We start from the raw sequence: 27,832 nt of genomic DNA on the forward strand, positions 1-27,832 counted from the left end.
GAATTCCCCTTCAGTTCAGCTAATGCTTACCACTACATTTTAGACTTTTACTTTACTATAACTGCTGTATTAGCCAATCAGTATAAACTTACTTTGTAAGTCAAAGGTTGACAGTTTGAAACCCAGAAAAGATTTTTTTTGGTTATTATTCCTTTTCTTTCCAAGCTTCCTAGTTTTACTAGGAAGGGGTTTCCAAATCAAATCTTTATTACAATCAAAGATCAGCATAGACTGTAAGGGTTATAATAAGCTACAGGCTATATAGGAACTGGGGCTGAAACCCTCCTTCCTCAGATGTGTGGAGAAATGGTAAAATTGTAAAGCTCTGAAGTTGTTGTTGTTTTAAGCACAGGAAGAAAGCAACCTGCTACAGAAAAATCAAAAATTGGTCTGTGTGTGTGTGAGAGAGCGAGAGAGGGAGGGAGAGAGAGAGAGACAGAGACACAGACAGAGACAGAGAGAGACTGCATTACTGCTGGGTATAAAACTAGTCATTTTCTCTAAGGAAAGATCTTAACTGCTGTGCTATTTCCTTGGAGCTTGGAAAAGACATAGAACCTATCTGGGTGCATGATACAATGAAATGTTGAGGTTAGTCTACAGCAAACTGAAGTACTCTAGCTCAAATGGGCAGAACTTTAGCTGACAGAGAGCAAAAGGTGCGCTTTTGGAGTGGAGAGGAAAAGTTGTGTGGAAGTGGTTTGAGAATGAGCAGAGGATTGATAGAGGGTGACATCATCCATTTTTGCCCTCCAGAACACTTGCTGACCAGTTCTAATGACAGGGCAAGAGATTGTCCTTCAATCCAATGGGATTTTTTTTTAAGCCGGTTTAGAGTCAAGCCAGTGTGAGCCCAGGACAGGAACAACTTAAACAGTAAGTACAGATGTGCTCTTACTGGGGATATAGGGATGGGGATTATGATATCTCCCATTTGACCTTGAGGCTCATACCTAAATAGGAATCTTGCTTTGTAGCCACTGGATTGCAATGTTCATGTTGCTCCCTCTTCTCTTCCTCCTAATATCAACAACTATTGTAAAGTAGCTTTAAACCTTTTTCCCACAAACAAGACAAGTTTTAAGGTTTAAAAATTTTTAATGAATGAATGAATGAATGAATGAATGAATGAATGAATGAATGAATGAATAAAGGAAAGGTTGCATTGGGAGAAGCCTATTTAAAAGAAGGCCTAGGCCTAAGTAACTCTGTTAACCTTTAGCTTTAGGATCATTCACAGTAATTATTAATTTGCTAGTCAGTACTTGCACTGTTGATTGAGACTTCATTTTTCACTGCCTTAGCAGAGACTGAACTAGATTATTTTCAAAGGGTTTTTTTAGTTCTAAGATTCCAGCCTCCATGGAATCTTCATCTGTGACAGCCCCTTATTAGTAGTGTTATTATTAGCAAAGAAAAAGGAAGGAGGTGCCTGGTCACTCCCTATAGGAGGCAAACCAGATATCCACTTCTGCATTCCAAATATCTAGAGCTTTTCCAAAACTGGAGATTAAATAGCATATATTTGTGAATTCTTGTCTTCCATATCCAATAATGGAAGCCAGCTGTGAATGTAGCTTTCAAAAAAAGGTTTGCCATCTTTAATTCAGATTCTCACAGAGGGGCTGAAAACTATATAGGTAACTGGGGAGAAATAACAGCAGCTAAAAATGATTTGAGCGAAGTGGCTATAGAATAAAACTTAGAAAGCACGACTGAGGGAATTAAATTTATACGGGGCAGAAAAGACAAGAATGCTCAGAGGTAATATGATCATACATTATAAAAAAAACTTCAAGGTAACAATATAAATGCAATACATTGATTATTCATTGTTTTGGAAAATGATGGAATGCATCAGACAGCATGAATCTAAAGGCTACTATAGAGAAAAATGGAATGTTTTTAATAGCCACAGTAAAAAGCTGGGGGTGAAGTTATTCAAAGTACTAGGTGGAAAGTGGTATGTATATATATTAAATCAATAACTGAGTTTATTTTAAATCATTTTTAAAGAACCCTAGACCTATATCTTCCCCCAGATCCTACTGGGCTGCCTCATTTTGGCAGAGGTGGTGGTAGTGGTGGTAAGTGTGTGTTCCTGGAAGTGATGAATGAAGCAGTCCAGGAATAAATGCTAAGATGATATAACCCAAGCAGATTCACCCACAGTATGAAGGTCATCCCAGTTGCCAAGCTGAAGCATACAGACAGCTACAGTGAGCAGCTGTGATATAAGAAGATACTAGAGACAGAAGATCACTTTAGTGGCAATGGCTGGAGAAGTCAATAGTAAACCATTCTTGTATTTCACCAAGAGAATCATGGAATAGGCAAGATAATATGATTCATGATATAGTGCTACATGATGGGCCCCTCAGATTGAATGGTACTCAACATGCTATTGAGGAAGTGCTGAAGATTTTTCAAAGTACTAATGGTATTTATGATGTGGCTAGATTAAAGTCCTTCGGAAGTCTAGTTGCAGATGTTGCCATACAGGAAAAGAAAATCTGAAGCTGCAAAAACAGAATGACTGACTGACTAACTGACTGAATGGCATGAATGTGGGAAAACTCAACACAGTGAAATGAATCAATGACACATTGACATCTTCTGCATCAGTGAATTGAAATGGATTGGAATTTGGTAGTTTCAATCAAAAAATCACATGTTTACTACTCAGGACATGAAAAACAAAGAAGGAATGGCATTGCTTTCATAGCTTTGAAGGGTATAGATGAAGAGTACTTGGCTAAAATGCAATCAATAACTGAATAATATCAATGATACTTCATGGACAACCATTCAATATGACTGTTATCCAAGTTTATGCTTCAACCACTGATGTAGAAAAGGAGGAAGTTGATGAGTTTTATGATCAAGTTCAATTTGAAATTGACAGAAGATACAAGTAAGATGTAATGGTATGTGGGAATGACCTTATGAGACAGGGCAAAGAAACACAACCAAGGGAATGGTCAGATAAATGGCAGCTGAGCCCACAGCAGGAATGTGGGTGGGGACAAGAGGTTCAGAAAAGACCCTCCCTAGTTTCTTGGGTTGTAAAGGAGATGGGGGAGATATGTACTTTCAGACATGAAAGATTCTGTTAATGTAGCTTTACATAAAAAGTAGAATTAGCTCATCTGGTTGTGTTTCCTGTCTGGTCTACCTTGTAAGGTTGACACAAAATGTGCTGCTTATGGTTGGAGAATGGAATGCCAAAGATGGAAATATTAAGGAGGAAATGTTGTTGGAGTGTATGGCCTAGGTAAGTGAAATGAAGCAGGAGAAAGACTTATCAATTTCTGCCAATCCAAATATTTCTTCATTGCTAACACTGTCTATAAACAACCAAAAGGACATCTATATTCAAGGACATCACCAGAGTGCACAGAAATCAAATTACCTATATTATTAGTAGAAGGAGGCAGAAGAGATCAGTTATAACAGCAAAGTCAGGGCTGGAGGCTGACTGTGGAACAGATTATGAATTGCTAATGTGCAAGTTCCAAGTTAAACTAAATTGTAAGAAGAAACCTGACCAGTTTCCATGATATGATCTTGAACATATACCCACCATTTTCAAGAAGAACATCAAGAATCACTCTGAAGTCCTGAGCCTCATTAATTGGCAACCAGAAGAACTGTGGCATGAACTTATAGACATTATTGATGATGAATGTGAAAAGAGACTGCCAAAGATTAAGAAACAGAAGAAAGAAAACTGAATGTCAGAACAAAGAGAATACCATGGACAGCCAAGAAACAAACAAATGGATCATCAAACAACTTAACCCACAGTTTTCACTAAAGATGCAAGTGACCAGTCTCAAATTAACATTCTTGAGACACATGCAAAGACCTAGCTTTCTGGAGAAGTCTGTAATGCAGGGAAAGATGGAAGGAAAAAGAAAAGAGGATGACCAGCAGCAAGATGGATGGACTCAATTACAGAAGTGATAGTTACACTGTTGAAAGACTTGAAGGACCAAGTTGGGAATAGACCCTTCTGGAAAAGATCTATTCTGTAGTCTTTAGAATCAACACTGAATTGATCGCACATAATCATCAGAACAGACATATATCTGTTCAGTAGGATCATAGTAACTCAAAGTTATCCATTTTTAAATATCAATATTTACATGCTCCAAAAGAGATGCTAATTCCTGTACTGGGGGTTGGGGGGCACACAGAAATATTTTTAAGATCATACTTTTCTTTTTTATGAACAGGAAACATACCAGTTTGCATTATGTAATCACATTTCCAAAAGTTATGATCACCGTCTTTTATATCACACGAAATCATATTTGATATAACAAAAAGACAAAAAAGATGTTTGAAATGTTACTTGTGCTAATCCTCAGCATTCAGTCTTCCCTTGAGACAGTTTATAACTGAGAATAATATGATGAAATTTTTTTTAAAAATGAATCAATTTTATAATGCTAGGCTTCCGGTCCATCTGTCCCACTCATCTTTATTTATCAGCCTGCCAGTCTAAGATCCTTATAACTGAAGTTAAAAGGACCTGCAAAGCCTTACTGAGCTACACACCTCCTTGTTCAATAAATGGTATAGTTAATAACAGAGCAAAGCCATTTAGATCCATATTTGGGGGGAAACTAAAAAGCAAAGTGATAATTTGTATTTCATTCAACCCATCCTCTAAACTCGTATGTCATAACTGATCTTTTTTTCCCCCTCACAGTCTTTATGAGTTGCAAAATAACTCAGTGGCTACATCATAACTTAAATTATAAATAATAACACTACTCTTATGCCTACACATTTGCCTCCACATATCCTCCTTCCTTTGTCAACTCTAACATATGGTAAGCACTTTTTTGAGTATAGTGGAAGGAAGGTGGATGTACAAAGGATTTATTCATTTGCCAAGCTGAACATTACCTATCACTGCAGGGTGTGTGTTCAAAATATTCTTTTCATGGATTCAGTAATTGACACCAGTAACAAAAAGAATTCTCTTGTTAGTGAATAACTTACCTTACCATTAATGTCTGATGAGTACTATCAGCAGCTACTTTTATATCTCACCTTAGATTATGTCAATTATACTGTACTGTAAGCTACCTCTTGAAAGACCATCAATCATTTCAATAAAATGCCTGGAATATGAATCTGGAAAAGAAATCTAGGAGAGCTAGTAGGTTCTCATAGGAGTTTTTCCCATTTCCATTCTTACATACTTCTTAGATTTTATCCATTAATCTTTGGTAAAGAGTAGATGGGTTTCACTGTTGTTTATCTTCTCCACTTTTAAATGGAGAAAAGCCTGATAAATTATCTGCATCAACAAGCCTTTCAAACATCAGGATGCTTTTCAGTTCAATTATTGCTTTATCTATTGTGCGTTAAACCAAGGAGGTAGAGGGATGCTTATTACTACATATTTACATACTATTTGAGACCGTGATTCCATCTGATCTCCCAGCTAAGAAAATCCATTTCTGTTCTCCTGTGCTTGACAGTACTCCACCGACATCAGAATGGTGGTAGCATGAGACCTGGAAATATTGTGATGGTGTTTTATTTCTATCCCAGATTTTTCTATATATGCGCACACATGCATACAAACACACATGCACAGACCCCAAAACAGTTGCAAATGCTGTGAACGTAAGTCACTTTCATCAAATCAGCCTGGGCTTGTGTAGAGCAACTTTGTCTCAAGTTAAAAAAAAAAAAAAAACTTGTTCCCATTTATCTCCTGTTAAAAAGATTGCAGCACACAAAAGTATCAAGTGTAAGATGATTTAGGGTGAGGCGTTCATTACTTTGAATAGGTAGCATTAATTAAGCTGTTGATTCTCTGTGTGAGCAAACAAATCTCAAAGTTCTGCTGAGCAAATCTCCCTATGTAGGGGCAGAAGAATTCACTCACTCTCAAAAAGCATTTAAAAGTATGCCCATTAACATGTTCAGATTTTTGCAAAACAGTGCAGTGCTACTGGCTCCTAATTACAGGCCTGGCAGTAAAAAAATACCCGTGAAATGAGAATGTTCAAGAGCTCAAAGCAATAAGAGATGCTACCACCCTATAAGTGTAGTAATACATCACTATGTACAGATTTACGGTGGCTTAAAATAAGCACCTTTAGAGTGTTGGAAAATTATTATGAACAATATTCGCTTTAGTTTGCATCCAGCACACTCCCAGTCAATCCCTATATCCAGATCAAAGCAAGCACACACACTATTCAGTTTGGCTAGGAAAAATATAGCTTGATGTTTATTTGTAGTAATAATACTTTATTGATTAAAGTATTGTTGTGCCATATCAGAATACAAAATATAAAACACAGAACAGTTTCTTTTGTGTTAACAATAAAAGAAATAAGTAAAATAAAATGCAAATCATATTTCTGTGTCACCCCTACAGTTCTCAACGGCACTGTTCAAATAAAGGGCCATATTATGTGTAATTTTTGGATTCTGACCACACATGACATATGTTGTTTTAATATAAGGATCCCAATAGGCCGTTCATCTACGTAATATGTGGTCCAGGATACTGATCTCTTTCTTATACAATTGACATTCACATAATATATGTGTTATGTCTTCTATCTCTGGGGCTCCACAAATATAAGTATGTTCATTATAAGGAACTTGATTAAACCTTCCATATTTAACCATTGTGTCCAGCTGCTCAAATCTTGCTTGAGTAAATATCCCCCTAAGATGTTTAGGCATTTCTGTGTTTAAATACTTGGGGATTTGGAAGGTATGTTTATAGCAGCTCATCCATTTCAATATGCCAGCCTTACTAAGGGTGGCTATATCTCTCTGAGCTTCAGTATCCAAAATTCTTTGTACACCAATGTTTTTAACTTATTTTCCAGAGAAACTTGGACACGAAACAGGGAGACCATAGCTCCTGATATAATTTGTCAGTTGTACAATCCAACAGGTCTGTAATTGAGATTTTGTCTGTTCTAACAGATGCAGTTTTGGGAGTCTGTCAGTTTCCATAGCATTGATTTTGCACCAATAATTGTATGCCCTGACTTTAGACAAAGAACAAATTGTATAAATTCCCAATTTGGCTCTAACTGCAGCAGCTGAAGTCCTTTTATCCACACCCAAAATACTTCTCAAATGCTGTGATTGTGTTTGTTCTAATAATGGTATGTGTTTTAAGCCCCAAACTTCAGCTCCGTAGAAGAGCATAGGGGTAACCTTGGTCTTATATACTTTAATAATTGAGGCTAAAAAACTGGATAGCTGTGATTTATTAATTTGAGCATTAAATGTGCATGTGTCCTCACTCTGAGTGAGCTCCTTTGATGATAAGGGAGCCAAGATCTAGTCTCAGAGAAGACTATCCTTAGATAAGGAAAGATGTTCACTAGCTCTGTTGGCTCACCATCTAATTGTCATCTATGGCTGTGATGTCATTTTCCGAAAACCATGATTTTTTACTTTGATTATTAATAATCAGAGAATTATTATGACTGTAGGAGCCAAGTCTTAACAACCTACACAACCCAACTTGCGAATATAATAGTAAAATTATATTGTCAGCATATAGCAATGTGTTGTAATGTGTGTTGAATGCCTTAGGCATGAATACTTCAGGATCCTTCATCAGTCCTGGTAAGTCATTAATGTGTAGACTGAATAGCAGGTACAAGTATGCACCCTTGTCTTACCCCTTTGTTTCAATCCTATTTGTCATGGCCCCATTAACCCCAAATCCCACACTCAAGCAAGTCTTTGTGTAAAGGGATTTGATCAGTGCCAGCAGTCTGGGTTCCATATTGAGGACAGTCAATTTTCTCCATAATATTTCTCTGTTAACTGTGTCAAATGCTACTGACATATTTTGTAATTTGAATGGTTCAAGGCAAAGCAATTGGCAATAATGGATCAACTCTGTCTAAATCCAGCTTGTTCTTCTGTGAGAATGGACTTTTCATCTACCCAGCTCCTAACTCTACTCAAGAGGAACCTGGCATATATATTAGACACAATGTCTATTAGACTAATGGGCCTGTAATTGCTAGGGTCCTTTTTATTTCCTTTTTTGTATATAGGAACTACTATTTCAATCTTCCACCCAACTGGGATATGGCAGGTTTTATTGATATGTGTGAGGGAAAAATAAAAACAAAAAACACCAAGAGAGGGGTCCACCAGTTGGCGTATTTTTTGAATAGCTTGGCCGGTAGAAAGTCCTCACCAGGGGCTTTATTGGTCTACAAGACTTTTATCATATATTTGATCTCATAATCTCACTCATTTGATCTCACTGGTGGCCAAAGGGGTAACACTTCAGTAGGTGGTAAATCACTACTTAAGAAATGTTTCTCAACAGGTTCCGAGAGGTCAAACAAGTGATGGTAATAGTTTTCTCAATCCTCAGCAGAGATTGGTACATCAAATGTGAATCTCCATTCTTTCAGGATTCTAGCTACAGAGTGCCAAAATATAGCCAAATTATGACTTTTTGCTCTTGCTAACCAGGTTTCTTGTAAATATCTATTATGATGTTTATTTATTAAATATCAACAAACATAAAAAATAAATAACTTGCAAAATGAGACAAAAGGCAGGTAAAGAACATGGAGAGAGAGAGACATGAACAACAGGCAAGAATGTACATAATCTATGTATGTATCTACTGGATGGGGGACTCTGTGAAGTTGGAACTTAGGGATCAGCCGGAGTTGTTGCTAGTCCATATGTCTCCTTCCCTATCCAAACTGCTCAACATTGTGGCCAAGTTACTGGTGGACTTATGGTGCTGGAGGCCTTCAACTTGCTTTCTTTAGAATCAGTGCTGGCTTGGGAATTCATGGCCACCATGGCAATCATGCACCTAATCCAGGTTATCGATGGTTGGATTTACAGTGGGGGTCATACATTAGATCTGGTCTGACATGAACTGGACTTGTGGAATGTAGTTATCAGTCCCTTGCCATGGACAAATCTTTACTATTAGCCTTGAAGTTCTCTGTGGCTACCTCCCTCACCCACCCACCCCTAATAGGAGGAAGGACCTATTAAATCAGTCTGACCCAGTCATCTGATGGACACAGTGGGGTTTCAGAGAGAACTTGGGGTAGTTCCTGATGCTCTGCTGCACTGAATACTGTAATATGGGGCTGCCTAGAAGACCACCAAAATGATTCAACTGGTCCAGAATGTGCAATGATGGGCATCTCAGTAAGCCAATATAATGCCTCTGCTTCATGAGCTGCACTGTTTCAAAACTGCTGGTGTTTTGAAGGGTCTTGAAGACCTGTCTCTTTGCCCAAGCCTTTGGTGAGGGAGAGTGAGACCCCTTACTTCATTCCACCCAATCTGTCATTCTTGCTATCTTTTATCTTTTTTCTCTTTCCTTTTAATTGGTTTTATCGAGTCATTGGGAGTCAGGTACCACAGAAGTTTAAACAAACAAACAAACAGTTAATGCTACAAGGTCAAGAAAGAGATGGGCAGACTCTTAGAAATGATACATTCATACTGTTCCTATATTTTGCTAGGGAGGGAAACAGTAAAAAATAATCAGTATAGGCATGCCATTATATATCACAGCAACAACTGCATATTAATCCAAAACCAAACATCTGGCCCATTGAAGATCCCCATCATTGGATGCATTTAGGAGAGAGACTAGATAGCCATCTGTCTAGGATGATTTAATCTGGATTTCTGCACTAAGCAAAGGGGTTAGGGCTTTATGGCCTCAATGGTCTCTCCCAGCTCCATGGTTTCTCCAAATTATTTGAGGGAAGGAATAATAGTCCAATATTTTTCAAGGAAAGACTCTATCTTGGCAACCACAATAACAATACTAGTACTTTAAAAAGCCTAGTGGAAGGAGTTTTTTGTGATGTATTTTCTTCAGATTTAAATTGTCGTTTTGAAATATAAAGAGCTTATATTATTACTGGATTATATAATGAAAGACAAGACATCCACATATACTCTGGAGCTACCTTGTACTAAATAAGTGCAGGTTCACCTCAATATCCATTAGAATTTCTCCAAGCTTCTCTTCACATTTGAAATAAGTTCTAAAGCAAATTCTCTTTCATCAAATTGAGAAAAAGGAGAATTTCTTGGCCTGGCACTATATTTAATTACCTCAGTGTGAAAATACATGAAATAAATGCATCAAAAATACAAATCTACTTACAGATCATTTTTGACTAATCCAAACATTCTCCATATGTATATATAACACTTTTTCTCTCTTGCAGATAGATGCAATGCTGAAAGCTCTACATCAAATAGAGATATTGTGGGGGTTAATTAATGTGTTAAAATGCTATTCTACACATGCTATTAAAGATCTGTATTTTAGTGAAGTGTAATCCCCTTTATTAGCTCTTTGCAAAGTAAACTTTAGGGAAGTAAAACATTCTGTAAATGTGTTGTGATATTTAATTTGACTTTTCCTTTAGTAATCAATACTACTGCCTTAATATAGACCCACAATATGACATATCAAATAGTGTTTAGCCTTTGATGTAATCAGCTGATCAAGACATCAAACCTGAGATAAATTAAACTAATAATTGCACTACTTTAATTTCCTCTAAAAGGCATCTTCAATATTTAAGTGGTCAGTGAATTACCACTATCCCTGTATCCATAAACAGCAAGTTGGGGATTTGAGTATTGTATGTTACTATGCAGGTAGTGATAAAGCCTAAGAAATGTGCAGCTTTGATTACAGGCACATTTAATTTTGTGCAGATGATTTTTATGACAGCATAAGAGAAAAGGGCAGGGGAAAGTACACAGAAACACTGATTTTGAAAATGTTTCTTGGCAACAGTCTAGTTACTTTCATATAGCCCAGTGAAGTCAGTAAAAGTGGTTTCAGAACTTTCTTTACAGTTTGCAGACATGTAAAAAAGCTAGAAAGTTTTGGATTCAAATACATATATTAATTTAGAAGATTTTAAAGATTAATATACAATTGAAACTGGAGGCTTTTCTTCTAGGATTGATGGATAAACAGTTAGAAAAAAGTCATGGAACTTTGCTTTTATATATAATAACCGCAGCGAGATTATTATGTGCATAAAGGTGGAAAAATATGACGTTACCCACAGTGAAGGAATGGATGGTGATCGAACTTGCAGAGATGGCCGAATTGACCTCTTTGATTACAGAAAAGACATTATCTACATTTATTGCTGACTGGAAACCTTTTGTAGAGTTTTTGCATGAAGAAGAAAAAAATGAACTTATGATTTATGGTTTTGATGATCAGAGAAAAGAGAGATATGTTATAACCATAAGTCAAAAGTAAATACATGTTTAAACTTATAACTGCTATAAAGAAAATCAGAAACTACTGATTTATATTTCCTTTCTCTTTTTGCATTTTTGGCTTTGTTTCTCTTTTCTTTCTCTCTCTCTTCTTTCTTTTCTTTATTCCATATTAGTTTCTGTTAGTTTTTATCTTTCTTTTTAAAATTTCTAATAAAAATATATTAAAACAAAAAGAACTTTCTTTACAGTTTGCATAGAATTTATAGCAAATATATAAATTTAACATCTCCCTGGCTTGCTTTCTGCTGCTGGATAATTGGCTATCATGGTGAAAGAAAATTAACTCAGATGTTTCTCCATGTTATCAGTAGGATATTCAAGCAATAACTGCATTTACCACATGGAATAAGTACTGTGTGAATTTCACCCTCATATATTTTCAGCAAGGGAAATAAATATCCTTGATCTTTAGGTATTCTGGAATTTCCAAAATGTTACTAAGAATACTTCTCTTAACTTCTGTTGTTCAGAACAAATTTTCCCATTGTTACGTATTTGTTTATCATGTGTGAAAAAAAACTTGATTCCCCTAGAACTTTGTAGTTCCTGAAAAGAGTAGTGATCCAAAGGTTTTGTCTTTAATCAGCTGCATATTTATGTTATTATTTCTATTTCCTTACATAGCAAGATAGAAACAAAGAGCAAAGCCTTTCCTTAGCATGAAGAGGCAGTGACAGTAAAAACATCTGCTGATCTGTAGTATCTGTCTTCACAAAAATGCTTTGAATTCTTTAAAAATAGGAAAGTGGAATAAAGTATTTAAAGAAGTACTCATAAATGTGCAGTTAAAAAATGCCAACATTAACTAACCCAACTATAAATTAAGCAGCACACAATACCTATATTTGCATGCATACTTCACAGCTTATAATTTGCAGTCAAGGAAAAAAAATTCCCCCAGAACTCCAACCCTTGTTTAATTGACAATACTATTAAAGAATATTCCACAACAATAAATAATATTCCACACCTTTGATTTCTAACTGATTATATTTCACTAAGGGCATAGTAGTTCAAGGATCTCTCCAAAACCTAGGTTTCTTTCTCATAAACAACTATTCCAATTTATCAGCCTTGACCTTGGTAGTAATTCAGCCATACAGTTTCTACTGCTATTTACCCATCAAAATCGCATTAAGAAGTTCTCTGCATTCAACAATTGGAAGCACTAGGATTTAGGTATATGATATCTGTTGGAGAGTTGGTTAATGAATTGCCATATCAAGGCACAGAGCTTCCATGCTGGTTGACTGCAGCTGGGGATCAGAAATCCATCATATTTAGCTATAGGGCTTCACAGAGTTATTTCTTGCACTGCTGCACAGTATGCTCTACACCTGGTATACCAGAAGCAAAAAAAAAAAAGGGGGGGAAGATGGGATTGAAGTGTTACCGTGGAGAATTAGCAAGTCACGTGGATATGGCCTCAGCTATAATGAAGAATGGGAAGGCGGAAGACTTGGCACACCCAATTATCGACCTTATCCCTATGACAGGAAAAACTTCCCTTGCTAAGTAGGCCAACTATGTGCATAACTGGCTAATAAAATGGATACAAATACACATTTTTCAAGCATAAATGTATGATTTTCATGAATATTGTGCAGTTTTAAACAGGGTATTACATAGGGCTCATCCATACATCCCCTGGCTGCAGTTTGAAGGTATCTCACTAACCATTCACTAAAGAATGCCCTCATGTCACTGTCTTCATATGATCTCCATCCCATAGCTAAAGCCGTCTAACATGCTATATAGCTGAATTAATGTTAAGTGCTGTTTTCTTTCTTCTCCTGATGAGAGCCGTTCTGTCTGTACAATTTATGGTGCTTCAATGGCAGTTGTGGTGATGGCACAGTCAGGAACTGGGACCTATCCAGCTCTTATTGGTCACTTTTGGCTACAGTGTACATATCCCTTCCCTCTGATTGTTGGGCACTGCCCTCATGACTATTTTGGTTTGTCTGCTGGACTGACATTACACCTGGGTTCCATAGACAGCTGCCCACAAAATGCTTGGCTGGAACCTTCCAAGAACAATTTGGATCTTACATGAGCTCCTTATTAACAAAAGTTCTCTGCTCTTGTGAAGCACCTCTAGATCCAAAACATATGTCAGATTTTACATGAGATCCTTATTAACACAGGTTCTCCTGTGAAACTACTTCAAGAATTCTTTCAAAACACATCTTCAGCTTTTGCATTCCATTGCTATGAATGCTGCCATTCCTGCTTGGAAATTGTATTTGCTATTATTTGCTGCCATTTCAAGTTAGGTAGTTTGTCACATGGACAACTTGAAAAGTGCTGCAAGGCGTTCATTTTATTTTCAGCTGTCAAGATGCCTATTTAATAGCTTGTGATGGAGGAAGAGGGCTATGTTGCTGACTCTCAGTTTCCTGTTCACCACCAAAGCCCACCACTGATGAAGAAGAAGAAGAACTTCTTGTCTTTCCTGCCAAACATGTAGCAGTGGGAACACTGATAAGAGCAAGGGAGGTCCCAATCACCATCCTTAATTTGTTCTGGATTAAAACTGTAAGGATAGCACCATTTCACTACACCGTTACTGAGGCAGTACAGCATAAAGACTGGCTATCAGGACAGAGTAAATTGTACTGGAATATTTTTTTGCCTCCTCATAAACTGTAGGAAAGCATGTTAAGATAGCTGTCTGAATGAACCTATAGAAGTAAAGAATCATACAATCATAGGCTTGTCGGGTGAAATGTCACCACAAAATCTGGTGACCATTAGATGCCAGCAAAGAGTTACAGAAACATCTATAATTGTTGTTATTATTTTGACTCACCACCAGAAGTTCCTGTCATAGTTGTATTAGTCTAAGTCATATCCTGCAGGTTTAATCTTGTTGCAGGCTATTCACTTCAAGAACTGCTGGCAGTAGCAGGAGAAGCTGGAAAGAAGTTTCTCTTGCACTTTTAAAAGTTGAATGAAAATTAGCAGATTTTAGTAGCAATGACAAGCTATATATGTTCAAATATTCAGTTTAGTTCTGTTCAGCATGTGTGTTAAAAGGGCAAAAATGTTATTCTTTTTTACATTGAATTTATTTATTCTCTCTCTCTCTCATTTGCTCTATTTACATATAGAGCATAAATTGGGGGGGGGGGGGGAGAAGCACAGTTCGTTTACAACGTGTCTCCAGAAATGAGACTAGCTTCCAACTTTAAGACCATTCACAGTTTAGATGTGATAATGAGGTTCATCTGAGTTCATGTGATGTGTAAATCCTGCCACTGTGATATTTATAGATTACATTAGGTGTCAAGCAGGGCATTATGGCTTGTTTAACAAACTATGTTTAAAACAAATAATGAATTAACACAATGTGTGAACCCAGCCTGTATGTCTTCATTTAAAAATTGCTATCTCTTGACAGATGTACTTTCACCACCTCTTTTCTAGTGGAACTTTTTTTCACAGCTATCATTTAGATACTCAAGAGAGTGTTGTGGGCTATGTTGATAATTTCAATTGTGGAAGGAAATCCACAATTTCAGTTGTGGAAGGAACTTTCTTCCTAGAAAGAGTTGCCTGCCTACTATCTTGTTAACGTCATTGCAATGCCAGGTGAAGATGGATTTTATTTTTTAGCCTTTTAAAAAGTCTGCAATGATTTAAGTGTCCTGAATGTCTTTGTTTGTTTTTAAGATTTTTATTATCTCACTCTGCCCATATGGCACTCAAAATGGTAACAATAAAAAGTGAAATGTGAACAGTTAAAGTGTCATTAAAACAATTAAAATCAATCTCCCCCACCATCAAAAAAAAAAAAAAGTGGCTGAAGAGGAAGGACTTGACTTTTTTTTCTAGAAGCAGAACAAATAAGAGCTAAACAAGTGCTTTCAGTCTGCTTTTTTTGTCTCTTCTCGCTACTGTAATGTTTCTGATATCACACTAGCATGATAGTGTGTTTTAAAATTGTATTTAATAATTCTACAGAATAAGCCTGGGCTGTACGTGCTCAAAATGCATTCAAAAGATGTGTTTCAGATGTGCAGGAGTAAGGCCACATAATCTATGCTTGTGTGACTGTTTTCAAGCAATGCTGTGCTCACACTCCTGCACATTTTGAAACACTTTTGAAGAATCAATTTCAAAATATATACACCTCTCTATTGAAGGTGTTGTATAAAGAAATTGGTAGCAAACTCCCTAATGAAGCTTTGTCCAAGACATTTTGCTGTCCTCGCTCATCTGTTTTCAGAAAGCTGCAATAGATTTGGGGAATAAATCTGATGCAAATTGGTAGGACGTTGCCATGGGAAACAAGGAAGTTAACTTGGGTGCTAAGGATCTGATTGAATAAGTTTGTAAATGGAAGGGAATTAAAGTAGAAGAAAGAGGATCTTCAGAAATACTAAGGCAAACAGAGGGAAGAGATTGAAGGAAGAGATAAGGGAGCTGCTGGCAGACAGCACAAAGCCTACAAAGAAATCAGATCTGGAGACCTTTGAACAATAGGGGGAGTCTGCACCAAAAAACAAAGAAGAAACAAAATTCAACATTTGGGAAAAGCTGTGGAGCTGTGGGTGCAAGTCTTAGACCAATACAGATACATACACACACAGGAAAGAAGCAGTAGTTTAGCCTGAAGGCAATAGCTAGGAAGAAGAGGAAATGGTTAGCTTAGTGAGAGCAGCCTGGGAAGACTGAAGGAGATAAGAGGCAAGGTTTTCAAGTTGAGAGAAAGATTACTTATGAGTAACAAGTAAAAGGGAGAAAACAGGATTTTGTTGCAGCAGCACACTATCCTGTTAGTATGCCTCCCTGCAACTACAAGGGGAGGAGACATCTTGGGATCCCTTGGCACACTTAGCCAGTGTGGATAAAGAAGCAGGAAGCTTTACTCCTGATGGAACTGTCCAGCGTATTTGGCTGACAGTGGATCATGCCTTACACAGCCAAGAGGAGGAGAAATGGGACTCAGCTGGGCCAGGAAAAAGGTTCAAGAGGGATCAAGCAGCCAAAAGGAGAGTGAGACAAACTGCTAAATAAGACTGTTTCAAAGCTAGTTGTTGCTCTGAGCGTTCTTCCAAGGGAGCAGAGATTTGCATTGTTTGAATATAATGTATGCTGAACTTTTGAAATGTGCTGTCTCCTCCTGTTGGAGAGAGACGCAGAGACAGATAGACTGCTATCTCAGCCAGTCTCTTAGTGCACACAGAGGGTCAGTCAGCCTCACAGAGGGATTCATTCCTATTGATTTCAAAAGCTACTGTTAATGTTCCTCTTGTACCTCTGTACCATGTAGTAATGTCTATATTATCTATATGGCTATTGTTTTTTTTTAATGCAAATAGTAAAGTATAGTTCTTGCCTATTCACAACTATGAATGTATTTTCTTAATTGAATGGATTAATTGAACTGGATTACCACTTAGAATTCCCCTGCTTATTTGAGAGTTGGCAGCAGGAAGGGTTTTAAAAGGAATTGGATAGAAGCTGGAAGGACTCTGTTTTGGGAGATCCAATCCAGCATCTGTGCTTCCCAACTGGACCAGAAATTAAATCTTACTTCAACCCTGTCAATTACATTGACCCCCCACTTTATCTAAGGATAGCAAGGAAGATTGGAGAGTAAAGGACAGGATTTGCTGGGAAGTAGAGTAGATAATTTTTCCTCTTTGCTGAATCTTCTGTGTTTGGTAATCAACAAAATGAGCTACTTTCTATTTCTATCCAGGTAGAAGAAATGAAACATATTAGTATAAGGAATGGTAATGTGTTTGAGCTGGAAGATTCTCTTACAGAATGGTATACGGTATATCAAGAGATTTTGGCTTCTACATTATAACAATGCACTTGAATCTAGTGTTCCACTAGCTTCTTTTAATAAAGCTTGATGTGATGGAAGGCATGAGCAGGGAAGGTTCTGGAATGGAGCTTCAAGGTTGCCAGGAAGGGGGAGAGACATTCCAGGGGAAGCACCTCCTCAGTCCCCAGCTGGAGTGTGGGAAAGCCAAGAAAATGAGACTGGCACCTCCCTAAGGGCCTCATGGTTATAGTAAGTGTTGTTGGGGTGTAGATTTAGTCTGGTGAGATTCTGTCTATTAGGTTTAAGCTAATAAAGGAGCTTAACTGTTCTGGACTGTCTCGCTGTTGTTCTTGGGCTGAACCTGACACTTGTATTGCTATAACTCATAAATCAGATAAGGATCACATACATTGTGCTAATTCTACACCTAATTCATTACTGAATTAGTGAATTACTGAATACATTACTGAATGTATTACAATACATTACTGAATTACAATATATTACTGAATTACTGATCTTAAAACATTATTTTAAATTTAAATGTAGGGTTTATCATATTCTTGTTAATCAAATCCAGAATATACTAGCAAGGCTTGATACATCCTGATCAAGCAGGATTTATCATAGAGAAAGAGCTGACAACTTGAATCCAGTAGAACAATAAAACATATAGAAAGCCTGTTGTGCATTTGATACATTATTAGTGGTTCCTGTTTTTTATTTTTTCCAATATTTTTTCTCAAGAATTCTTAAAATGGGTTTAGAATTGTTCACTCATCTCAAAAAATATGTAAGGACTTAATTACTTACTTACTTACTTACTTATCACATTTATATAGTTCAATATATAATTTAACTCTTTTTCACTGGCAAGTAGAAGAAGGCAGAGTTGTCCTCTCTCCTTTATTGTTTGATTTGATTTGGAAACATTAGCATATGCAGTAAGGCAAACTAGCAAGAATCATGGTTTGATACATGTAGGCAATGAATACAAAGACATTCTGCAATATTATATATTGCTATTTATTGATAAATCTGACTCCTCCATGCCAAAATTGTTTATGGCTTGAGATTCTTTTTTGAACATAATATTAATTTATCTAAATCTGAATTGTTGCATTGGGAAATTACTGTACTCTTTGTACTCAGTTTCAAAGGTATCCAGAGGAACAAAGATGAGAATACCTAGTCATGTATCTCAGATGTTCTACAGAGTTGACATATGGCTTCATTTAACTGAGCATGTTGGATAACATCAGTACTGTAATAATGAAGACTTAACACAGATAATTTATACTATATACAATATTCTTCTATATATTTTTAAAACTTTTTTTTCATAATTGTTATGCATTGTTTTAATTGTTTAGTCAGGGAAAGCTCCCCACTTCCCATCTTTTTGTTCAGAAATGTTCATTTGTCAGAGAAGGAGAAGAAGGTTTTAAAGCATGCCTTTTTTCTAAGGTTGAAAAATAGCAAGTTCTACATATTGGAAATTTGCCCTTATAGGCCACTTTATCATAATTATTTATGAAAAGTTGTCCGAATGTACTGAAGCATAAGAGAAATGAAATAAGGAATTGGAGAGTCTGGTACATGAACATCAATGGAAGACCATTTCAGCATCCACATGTCACATTTTCATTTTTCATTTTTAAATTACAATTAAAAATTGCAATAAACATATACAATATATTCAAAATGTACTATATTATTATAATAATAATTACAATTGTATTATAATTTGCACAATGTAGTTTTATCTTATAATGGGTCTTTTTTGGACAAAAGTTACTTGACATATTAATTATGTTTTGGAAGACTCACTGGCTCTTGTAAATGTTCATGTTGAATGGTATGTCAAAAATCTAACACTAAAACAAGATAAATTATTACTGTGTACAAACAGAATTAGATATTGTGTACCAAAAAAAAAAAAAGTTGATACAATGATGGATGGATGCTCATTCGCCATCAGTGGCAGAATGTCCTGATACTTTTCTTTTGCTGAACAAGTATTTTTCGAGTGGGAATCCTGATTAGAGGATTTGACCTATTTTAATTAACAGGTTTAATTTCCAATTTGTTTCTTAGGGTTTTTCTTTCCTTTTTTTCTTTTCTTTTATGCATATGGAGTCAATCAATCTCTGTCCTTCAAGGAAGAGAAATGCTGGAGAATTCAAAAGAATTTGTTGCATGAACCCAGTCTATGTGGTTAGATTATAGTTCCTGGTATCATACAAACCAAGAAAATTGGTTTAATTTCATATACTATGATTACCATGCAGCCATGTTGTATGAACATGGCATCTTCTCCATATTAAAACTATAACTATTTAATTTTAATTGAGTAAATAGAAATGAACCATATTGTGCTATTAAGAAGCCACATCTCTAAGGAAGGAATCACTTTACCTCACTTTAACAATCTTAAAGTGTATTGTTTCCTCAAAACAAAGTTTGATATTTATTTTATTTATAAAATGTCTGTGCTACCCCTTACTCAGTAATAACAATTGCCTTGAAAGCAGTATCAGTGATCAAATAAAAAGGGTGTCAGTTGATAGGGAACTCAACATGCCATTATCTCTCCATATTAAGTGCCCTCACTGAAATTTCCTCTGCAGTGCAAAGAAGTCAAAGCCCTTATATAGGGATATGTCTCAGAATTTAAACTCTGGGCTTTTTCCTCCAACCTTTCTGAAGTAACTCTTGGAATGGCACAGACTTGTTTATATAACTGTCCTCTATAGCCTGGGAACTGCTAGTTGTTATCTTACCAAATTCAACCCTTATACCATCTGTAGAATTGGGACCAATCTATTTCCTTCATAAACATGCAAAGAATAGGTTGCAATAAATACCTAGAAGATAGACAGAAAAAGAAAGCCCCAACAACCAGGCAGATGATCTTTCTCTCCTTAGATGTCAGCAGCACAATCTCTTTCGTAAGCCACAGCTGTCCTTCTGACTCCCTGTTTACGCTCTGTGAGCAGTTTTTGCTTGTTGTAGATCACAAGGTGACAGTTATGGCACAGTAAAGTGAATGCATGTGTAGAAGTACTTTGGGCTAGTTCAAACCTTCTGGATATAGAGGAGAACAGAGATGGCTTGGAAAAAAATATTCAACAGCTGTTACATAAACACCAGCTTAGCCTGGAAAGGAGGAAGAAATAAGGAAGAATTCAAGATTGGCACACCTTGATTCTCTTGGGTTGAAGAGGAAAGAGACAGAATCTCTGTCAGATCTTTCAAGATTCTGTTCTTATACCCTTAAACAATAAAGTAGAATTCCAGTAGTCTTATGGAATCTGTTTCCTGACCTGGCCCATCTTGAAGGACTAATATTAGTCTACCTACAATGGAGACACAGCCAATTCTCTCCCAAAGGCTGCACAATACCAATGTAGCACTATATCCTCTCTAAAGTAACAAGCATTTGACACTAGCATTCTCTCATACACTTATCCCTAAGCTTAGTCCTGCCTAATTATAGATGCCAATTTATGAACTGAATCATTCTGGAGGTGTTCCATCCATTCTCCCTGTTCTGGCAAATTCACTCACATCTGCACTGTAAATCAGGAGGGAAAAGGTTTCACAGGTTATATATTTTTTGTCATACAAAACAGATGTCTGAGCACATAAATCTCCAAGTATCTAAAGGGCTCATCATTAAAAAATGAATCCAAAAGGATTTTTCATCAATTATATTCATGAAAAAAATAAGATGCTTTCTGTATTCACTTTATTCAGTATGCATATAGAAAATGTGTGTCATAATAAATGTCCTGAGAATCCCTTGAACTGTCTTTAAGATTTCAAGGGAGAGATTATCAAGGAGGAATGCCAAATATGAGCTGGAATTTGCTACCATATTATTGTGTGTATTGAAAGTGTTTGATTGTGAAAGAATATGTCTGTGCATCTGTATGTGTCTGCATATATGAGTTTCATTATTTCATTTTACTCCAAATGCCACTGGCATTCTCAATCCATCATTACTATTTTTTTTAAAAAAAAATACTTACACAATCATAAACAGAGATGCGTTAAGTACAAAAACAGAAATAAAGAATAAACTGAAGCAAACCCATAAAGATGATGTTGCTACTGTAAAAAAAAAGGGTGGGTAGGTACTGGCTATAACTCATTCATGAAGCAAAAGACATGAAAGTCAAGACAACAGTTCCAAAGTTGTAAAAGTGATTATAGAAAATCATGCATTACTGATAATAAGTATATCATATGAGACTGCAGTAGGGTAACATTCTTTTGTATTTATTTCATGAAACTTGAAAATTGTTTTCTTCACCAAAGCCAACAACTCATTCAATAAAATTTGACAATGGGATTAAAATTAAAGAGTTATTAAATGATGTGGCATTAAAAGACTGACAATTCAGAACCGCATTTAGAACCCTGCATAACGTGCTATATTATATCAAAGGATCCAATTTCACCTTTGTCAGGAAAGGGTCCCATAACTGCAGGGCTAATATTAGGAAAGGCCATGTCCTAAATGCGCAACAACTTAGTCTCTCAAGATACTGGGATATAGTGGCCTTCAGTGCTCATCATACAATGATGATCCTGTTCATATAGAAAAGATGGTCCTTCAAATGCCCCAAATCATTTATGGGTTAGTAAGTAAAATAAATAAATAAATGCAGTTGAATTGTGACTGAAAAACAGTGAAATACTAAGACCATTGTAATCTCACTACAAAACCCAATCTGGCCAGACTTTTTTGAATGAAGTTTAGTTTTCAAACATTGAAAAAGAACAAGCATAAGTAGAACACAGCACAATAATGTAAAATGAGATTTCGAAAGCATGAACTCTTTTTGCCAGAACTTCCTTCCCTTAAAGAAAGATGCAGCAGGCAGAACAAAGACATCTCCAAAAACACTGCTGGAGCTGTGTCTTTCCATATATCCTTTCCTTTTCAGGAGCCATGCCAGATCCCAGAGCATCCCCAAAGATCCATATCTGACTTGTGCAGGTCAATGCTACTCCATCCAGAACAGACTGTACCCACAACCTATATGTATATATTAAATATTCATACTAATTAATGTAGTATCTTGAATCTCAGTACTCTGGGCTTTAATTTGGGGAACTCTAAAGTCATTGTATGCATGAAAGCCTTTTTATGCAGCCAAGCATAGGAATGGTAAGGATGGCATGTTAAGTGGGCAGCAAGGAGCTGCTGGCATTTGCTTTCCTCAATATTTGAACTACAGAGTAAACCATGGGTTGGTTCCTTATTCATTCTTCCTTATGTGTATCTTTGAGTCATCTTCAATTCCACAGTTTTATGATGAGAAATCCATTCTTCCAGTCAGTAAAACTGGAGACTAATAACTCATGTAATCTATCCCAGGTTTACTGGACTTCACATCCCAGAAATCCCAGGTATTAGATATTCTGGCTGAGAATTCTGGAAGTTGTAAATCTAAGACATCTAGAGAACACATGCTTGGAGATATATGCACTAGAATATGGTGGCTGAGACTTAGATACTAGCCTCCACCTTCTTTCATTTGACACTTTTTAAGACTGTTCTAGTTTTTTCTTATATTCACTCTATAATACAGCAGTCTAAACCAGCAGTTCTCAGTCAGGGGTCATATGGTCCCCTGGGGGCCCTAGGATAATTTAAGGGGGCCAGAGGTGAAAAACATGTAATGGGGTCCATGGCATGTACTAAGGGGGGCACAGAAAAACCAAGTATATTATACTGCAAACACTGTCTTGTTGACACCAGAAAACATACCAGTCACTGTCCCATGTCCATATCTGGTCATGGGACCTGGATGGAGAGGGAGGCACCGGAGAAAAACAAAGTCAGAAAGGGGCCATGGGCAAAAAGAGGTTGAGAAACACTGGTCTGAACCTACAAAAATATATATTTAGATTTTGTCCCAAGAAAACTATTATAATTGATTACATTAAGACAACATTAAACAAGCAAACATAGAGGTTTAGATTATTTTCAGCCCCATCCAGAATACGTTTTATGTACAATTATGGAACAACAATTTCTTAATTGTTATTTAATATTACATTTGTTAGAAATATGTACTTATTAGTAAAGTAGGGTTTGGGGTTTTGTTTTTATTTTTGTTTTTTTGGCTATTCTTACAAATGTTTGTAGCCATTAAAACTGAAGGCAAAATGGGGCATAAAAGATCTGTACTTACTATATGCAGTTGTAGAAAGTCAGTAAGGCCAGGGGCACTGTCAATCCGTACCAAGATGCCATCTTTTACTGTCGTGCTGAACCCAACAGCAAGGCGGTCTGTTCTTGTACTGGGTCTGTCATTTGCTGGCCAAGTATACAGGATGAGGCCTCCACTTTTCCCAAAGATGTATGTCGCTCCAGCTGCAACATACACATAAAAAACATATAGAGGTAACTTACCCAGTTATATTAACATTTCAATTGCATCAAATAGTACTAGATATAAGTGCAAGATTCCAATAGAGAAAGTTATGAAAGCCTAGGGTGCTGTGTCATCCTGAATTAAAGATGTGAACAAAATGAATTAATAACAAAGCAGTTGCAAAGCATGAACCTTGGTAGACTCAACTACATAATAGCACAGGGCAGATAACACATTGTCTCTAAAAGCTTTTACACACTGTGACAAACCCTCAAGTTAGGCTTCTTTTGCCTAAAATTCATTTCACATTTCTGGAAAATACCATATTTACCCAAGAGGAAGACAAGTCCCCCTCCCCATGTAATTACTGGTAAATTTATGGGAGTGGGGTCATCTTACACTGAGAAGAACAGCAGAGAATAATATCAGACTGTTAAAAACAAGGGGAGGAGTGGGGGGTGCAAACGGTTGCAGACTGCTGTGAAGAATCAATGCCTTTTAAGATTAGCTACTGCTTGGGAGTAAACAGTTAACTACAAAAGGTTATTAATAATAACCTTTGAAAGGTTATTATTCACTGGTTATTTTACAACCAGTTAATTTTAATCAGTAGCTACTAATAGAATTATTAATGACTTGCTTTTTTGTTCTGGCTCTGTCTTTTTTTAAAGTGTGACTTCTGGATGTATATGCGATGCACACACAAAAGTGTTAGACACATTCATTATGGGAAGAGGACAAAATTTTTCAGCAGAACTTTGGATTGACAAGGTAACAAAGTTAGGTGTTGTATTAAATTTTTATCTAGAATCACAATTCTTCAGAGGGGGAAAAGAATTGTTTTAAATTCAGGAACATCTTCTATTCAAATAAATAAATTGCATTAAATTATCTTTTTTTTTTTTCCATTAAGCATAACATGGTCTGTGGAGGGGAAAAATGGAAAAAGTGTTTCACTGGGGAACAGAAAGGATATTTACCCAAACCATCAGATTTCTGACCAGCAGCTTACTCCAAAAGTAACTATAAGATGTTGAGAAGAACATCTGCCTTACAGAAAGCATACTATGTTCATTGCTATGTCTGGAGGTTGAGTCATGGCAACTGGACTTCTTTTCTTTTGGTCTGAAAAGTTTCACTGCTTGGACAAGCAGCGAAATGTATCAGACCAAAAGAAAAGAAGTCCAGTTGCCATGACTCAACCTCCAGATAATTCCACCTGGATGACTCAGAATCTTCATCAATACATTGCTATGGCCTTTTAGAATAAAATAACCATTTCCCAAGCATTGCTAAAATGAATATTCATGCTGTGCCTGGGAGTCCTAGTGAGTGTATATAGGATTAGCAAGAGAAACACAAGCAAATACATGGCAGTTCCTTTCAAAGAAAGATATATTATAGGAAAAAGGTTTTATTCTTCACATTCTGATTAAGTCTGCTTCAGGTGCCAGTTGCCAAATAAAGAGAAATAGCATCCGCAATAAAGACAGCTAGCGGGTATTATCAAGTCCCCACTGTTTCATTATTGTTTTGCTTGTAAAATAAACAAAGAACATCCACAGCACCATTAAATACCTAAACATGGCATCTGTGGGAACCAGTCAGCTACATACAGAAATTAAAGTATGATTATTCACTGTATGTGTTGGAAAAAGAACATGCCTTCCAATGATGCAAAGACTGCAAGAGCTAGAATGCCTGGCTCTTTAACAGAACAGCACAGTGGAAGTATTCTGAAAGAAAGCTAATGCTTTTATTTATTTATTTTTAAATAGGACCTTAAAGTTTGAAAAGCTACAGAATCCAATCTTCTGTTCTATGCAGGAATCCAGTTTAAAGCATCCCTGACAGATGGCTGAACAGATGCATTTTTCTAATTCGTGTATTTGTTAAATTTATATCCCACCTTACCAAGAGGAACTCATAATGGCATACATAGCACTTCCTCTTCTAATTTTTCCCTGAAACAACAATCATAACAATCTTGTGAAGTAAGTTGAGATGAGAGAGGGTGACTGGTTCAAAGATGCCCAATAAGTTTCCATGGCTAAAGATGGACTTGTACCTGTGTCTCCCAGATCCTAGTCCAACATTTTAACCACTGTACCACACTTGGTCTCTCAGGGATATTCACTGGGGTGTATGTGTGTCAACAGCATCAAAATGTGCTTCACATCCATTGCACATATGTTAAAAGGGACAGGGCTTTGATTGCCCATTTTGACACTGTTGATCTACCCCCTTCCCCATGGACACTCCTACTCTCTCTGTATCTGATAATATTGCTCATGATTTTGCCAGTAGGCTTCTGTACTTTTTTGAAGCCATGATTTTCACAATTCTTACTGATATATTTCAGTGTGCATCAGCTTGTACACAGAAAATAACATATTGTTTGAAAAAAGCTTGAGCTTGGAGAATGTCTAAGAGCCAAATCCTTATGATGATAAAGATTGATGATGCAGGCAGTTCTTTCTAGGGAAGTTCTCCATCAGAGGTGCCAACAGCAAAGCTGAACCAGGTATGACAAGCCTCACCCTATAATGAAGTCCCTGTGCGAGCCTTCTTTCACATGCCTGCATCATGATGCTGTTGTGGGGCAGGGCTTGTATAATGATGTCACTGTGCATGCTCAGATACTACAAACATGTACCTTGTTCCTTGCTTGCTGTCAAAACGCAGGCCAGCCAATGGAAATTGCAACATTATCTTAAATCAATACTTTATTGTTGCTGTTATTATTAATAATTATATTTGAGTGCTCTACAATAATGAATTAAAGTGACTTTTTTCCATATGCAGACCATTCTAATAGTCCAAGTTGACTGCATAAACTTTTAATGATTTTGCTCTCTCAATTATATTATCCCATAACATAATACATTGCAGAATTCTAATTGCCTATATTAGCATCAGAGGATCCCACTAGCAATGTGGTTCACCTTTTTGTAAAAACTCTCTTTTCTTTTTTGAATGACCTTTTATTTTTCAGCTCATTTTTCACTAATAGCATAGAACTAGATTGTTTAACCCATAATTGACACCAAAAATGTCAGCTCTGTGTCACATTCTTCCATTTCATCCCATAACATTTAGTCAACATCTTATCTTTTTGTACATTCACATACATGTACATGGCTGGCAGAAGCCAAGAAATGCAATAAAATGAAATTAAAAATTTAATGCAGGAATGTAAGCTTCATCTTTGAAAATAATTTTTATTCACTACTTCTGATGAACACACATCTTCCCAGGAGCCATTTGGTTGCACACACTGTGTGTCAAGTCCTTGTGAATAGCAATTACATTCAATTATAATGACTAGCCTGTCATGGCATTTCAGTGCCAAGCAAGATGGAATATGAAATGAAGATGCACATGACTCTGTGAATCTATGAAAATATTAAAAGGTCCTATATCATATGGGAAATGTCTGGAAAATCAAGTTGGATCCCTTATTTTATTCCCACAAGAAACCTCTGAAGCAGGGAGAGTGATTGGCCAAAAATCACCCAGTAAATTCCTTGTCTTTTTCCAGAATGATAATTCCGATATGAAGGAACATATCAAAGAGAAAGAGACTGCACAACAGCATATTTGGCATGGCATTCCCCAAGAGAGAAGGATGGTGCCCTCTCCTAGGGTTCTGGAAAGCTTTGAAAAGCTGGCTTTGGTCCTAGGCCCGGCACTGATGTTCATTAGTTTTCTAAGGCCCCTCTTTTGTTTCGTTTTGTTGATTTTGCTGTTTATTAGATCGTTTTAGTCTGGGCCCTCTATCTGATTTTATGTTTTTAGCTGTTTTTATGTTTGCTTTTTTTCCTAGTTTTGTACGTTGCCCAGAGTCCATTGGAGTTGGGCAGCCAATAAAGAGGAAGAGGAAGAAGAAGATCACAAAATACAAAGACTGCAAATAGAAATAGAATGATTGTGGCAAAAGAAAGCAAAGATAGTACCAATAGTAATAGGTGCCTTGGGTGCAGTCCCAAAACATCTGGAGCACCACTTGAAGACCATTAGCATTGACAACATCACCATTGGTTAATCTTTACTTGGAACAGCTTACATCTTGCAACAATACCTTTAACACCATCAAACAACATCATCTGCCTATCCCAGGTCCTTGGGAAGGACTTGATAGCTGGATAAAAATGCCAAATCCAGTCTAAACAACAGGCTGACTGTGCAACCAACAACAACAATAATAATTTCCTACAGATGTTATATAGATTCATTTGCCCTTTCATATATTGGAGGATAACTTTTGAGGAAAATAATATTCCCCCTCTGTTGGGACTCCCATTGTTCCTTCATGCAAGGAATTTGTGAAGAGAAC

The 27,832-nt window shown here is 36.6% G+C and overlaps 1 protein-coding gene across 10 annotated transcripts in view; it reads right to left on the reverse strand.

Moving 5' to 3' along the window:
- The window catches only part of LOC103060191 (neurexin-3-beta), a 758,042-nt gene that overhangs the window by 332,287 nt on the left and 397,923 nt on the right, over positions 1-27,832 (reverse strand). For all 10 annotated transcript variants that reach the window (XM_088145267.1, XM_088145265.1, XM_088145264.1 and 7 more), the window contains one exon: positions 23,314-23,495. In XM_088145267.1, coding sequence (XP_088001393.1) covers positions 23,314-23,495 — 182 coding nt within the window. The remainder of the gene's footprint in view (positions 1-23,313; positions 23,496-27,832) is intronic.

This window comes from Python bivittatus, unplaced genomic scaffold (genome assembly GCF_059951505.1).
Source record: "Python bivittatus isolate LINGU-HERP-01145 unplaced genomic scaffold, Pbiv_v1 ctg000480_np1212, whole genome shotgun sequence".
Lineage (NCBI taxonomy): Eukaryota > Metazoa > Chordata > Lepidosauria > Squamata > Pythonidae > Python > Python bivittatus.